General features: G+C 45.8%; 1 protein-coding gene across 1 annotated transcript; it reads right to left on the reverse strand.

The window, feature by feature from the left end:
• Positions 1 to 168: 168 nt before the first annotated feature.
• Pmar_PMAR011905 (phosphoribosylamine-glycine ligase, putative) lies at positions 169 to 773 on the reverse strand (the record flags this gene model as incomplete). Its single annotated transcript, XM_002773991.1, has 4 exons — positions 169 to 279; positions 334 to 434; positions 523 to 610; positions 656 to 773. Coding segments are annotated over 4 exons (418 nt in total), but the record flags the coding sequence as incomplete, so codon positions are not given.
• Between the last annotated feature and the right edge of the window lie 466 nt (positions 774 to 1,239).

Raw genomic sequence — 1,239 nt, forward strand, 5'->3', positions numbered from 1 at the left:
GAGTAAGGAAAATATTGAGCTCAGCTGGGGTAAGCCAGCCACGAGCATTCCTACAACATTTCAGCAACACCCATTAACCCTGCAAAAGAAATTAACCATCTTAAATGGATATTTCCATACCACACGTCGAGCACATCATATCCCCTCCTAATGCCAAGATGCCCCTACGCCCGTTCAGCTGCGTCCCTCACAGTCTCCCCTCCAGCAGTCACCGACAACACCCGACCTCCGCTGGTCACTACTACTCTCTTCTCATCAAACTGCGCCCCCGCATAGTATCTAGCTCAATCGAGATAGAGGGGGGAAATCTCCCGAGTGCGCAAAGATACGTACACGTGAACGCCTGGGACGCATTCCGCCCTGTTGACACCGTTGATGGGATGCCCTTTGGTGAACCCACCTGGATACCCACGGCTGGCCAATACAACGGTTACCTAAACGCCATGGGCAGGGATTGAACCAACAACCTCACGAATGACAAACACTGATGTTATCCATTCAACCAATAATACTGACTCTCACCGAAGATCCTTTTATTGCGTCAAGCCTCGCCGACAACTTTGACGACAATTGCTTTCCCGCCGCTGTACACGAGAGGAAGAGGTCGTAACTAAGAATGACAATTGCCTGCCAGTTTATGCAACTTTCCCATTACCAATCAATCTTGTTCGACACCAACAGTGGCAACAACGCTTGGGTCTCTGGATCGCCAAAACGACAATTATACTCCAACACTTTTGGACCTGCACATCCCAGGAGCATCTCACAGAATCCTACCAACCCGCGTAAAATATCCCTATTGTGTGACTAAATTACCCACAATAAATCGCTGAACAAAATCTATACCCACAAGACATTCAGAGCCGCTACTACTCAACTGCAGACTGAACAACGACAGTGAACCAGAGTTGTTACTAGATGCAGAATCTTACACCTTGAATGTATGTGTTGAAAACATATGATCATCAAAGCGCCTATAGTTTTATACTCTAACAAACCCTTGCAGTAACGGGTTACTCAAACAGCCGTACAAAAGACGGCATTGCATCTTTGAAGGCGTACAGTTTACAACTGCTACCAAAATACTTGCAGTAAACTTCTCCGAAACAGGACTGAGAGTCACGAAAATATATGTTTGCTCTCCTCAGCTGAATATTATAAGAAATTACGCATACATTCGGGTGGTAGAATTGTACAAAAACCGACAACAATTTTCCCAAATTTCCTCCCAAATTCTGA

This window comes from Perkinsus marinus (genome assembly GCF_000006405.1).
Source record: "Perkinsus marinus ATCC 50983 genomic scaffold scf_1104296958712, whole genome shotgun sequence".
Taxonomy (NCBI): domain Eukaryota; phylum Perkinsozoa; order Perkinsida; family Perkinsidae; genus Perkinsus; species Perkinsus marinus.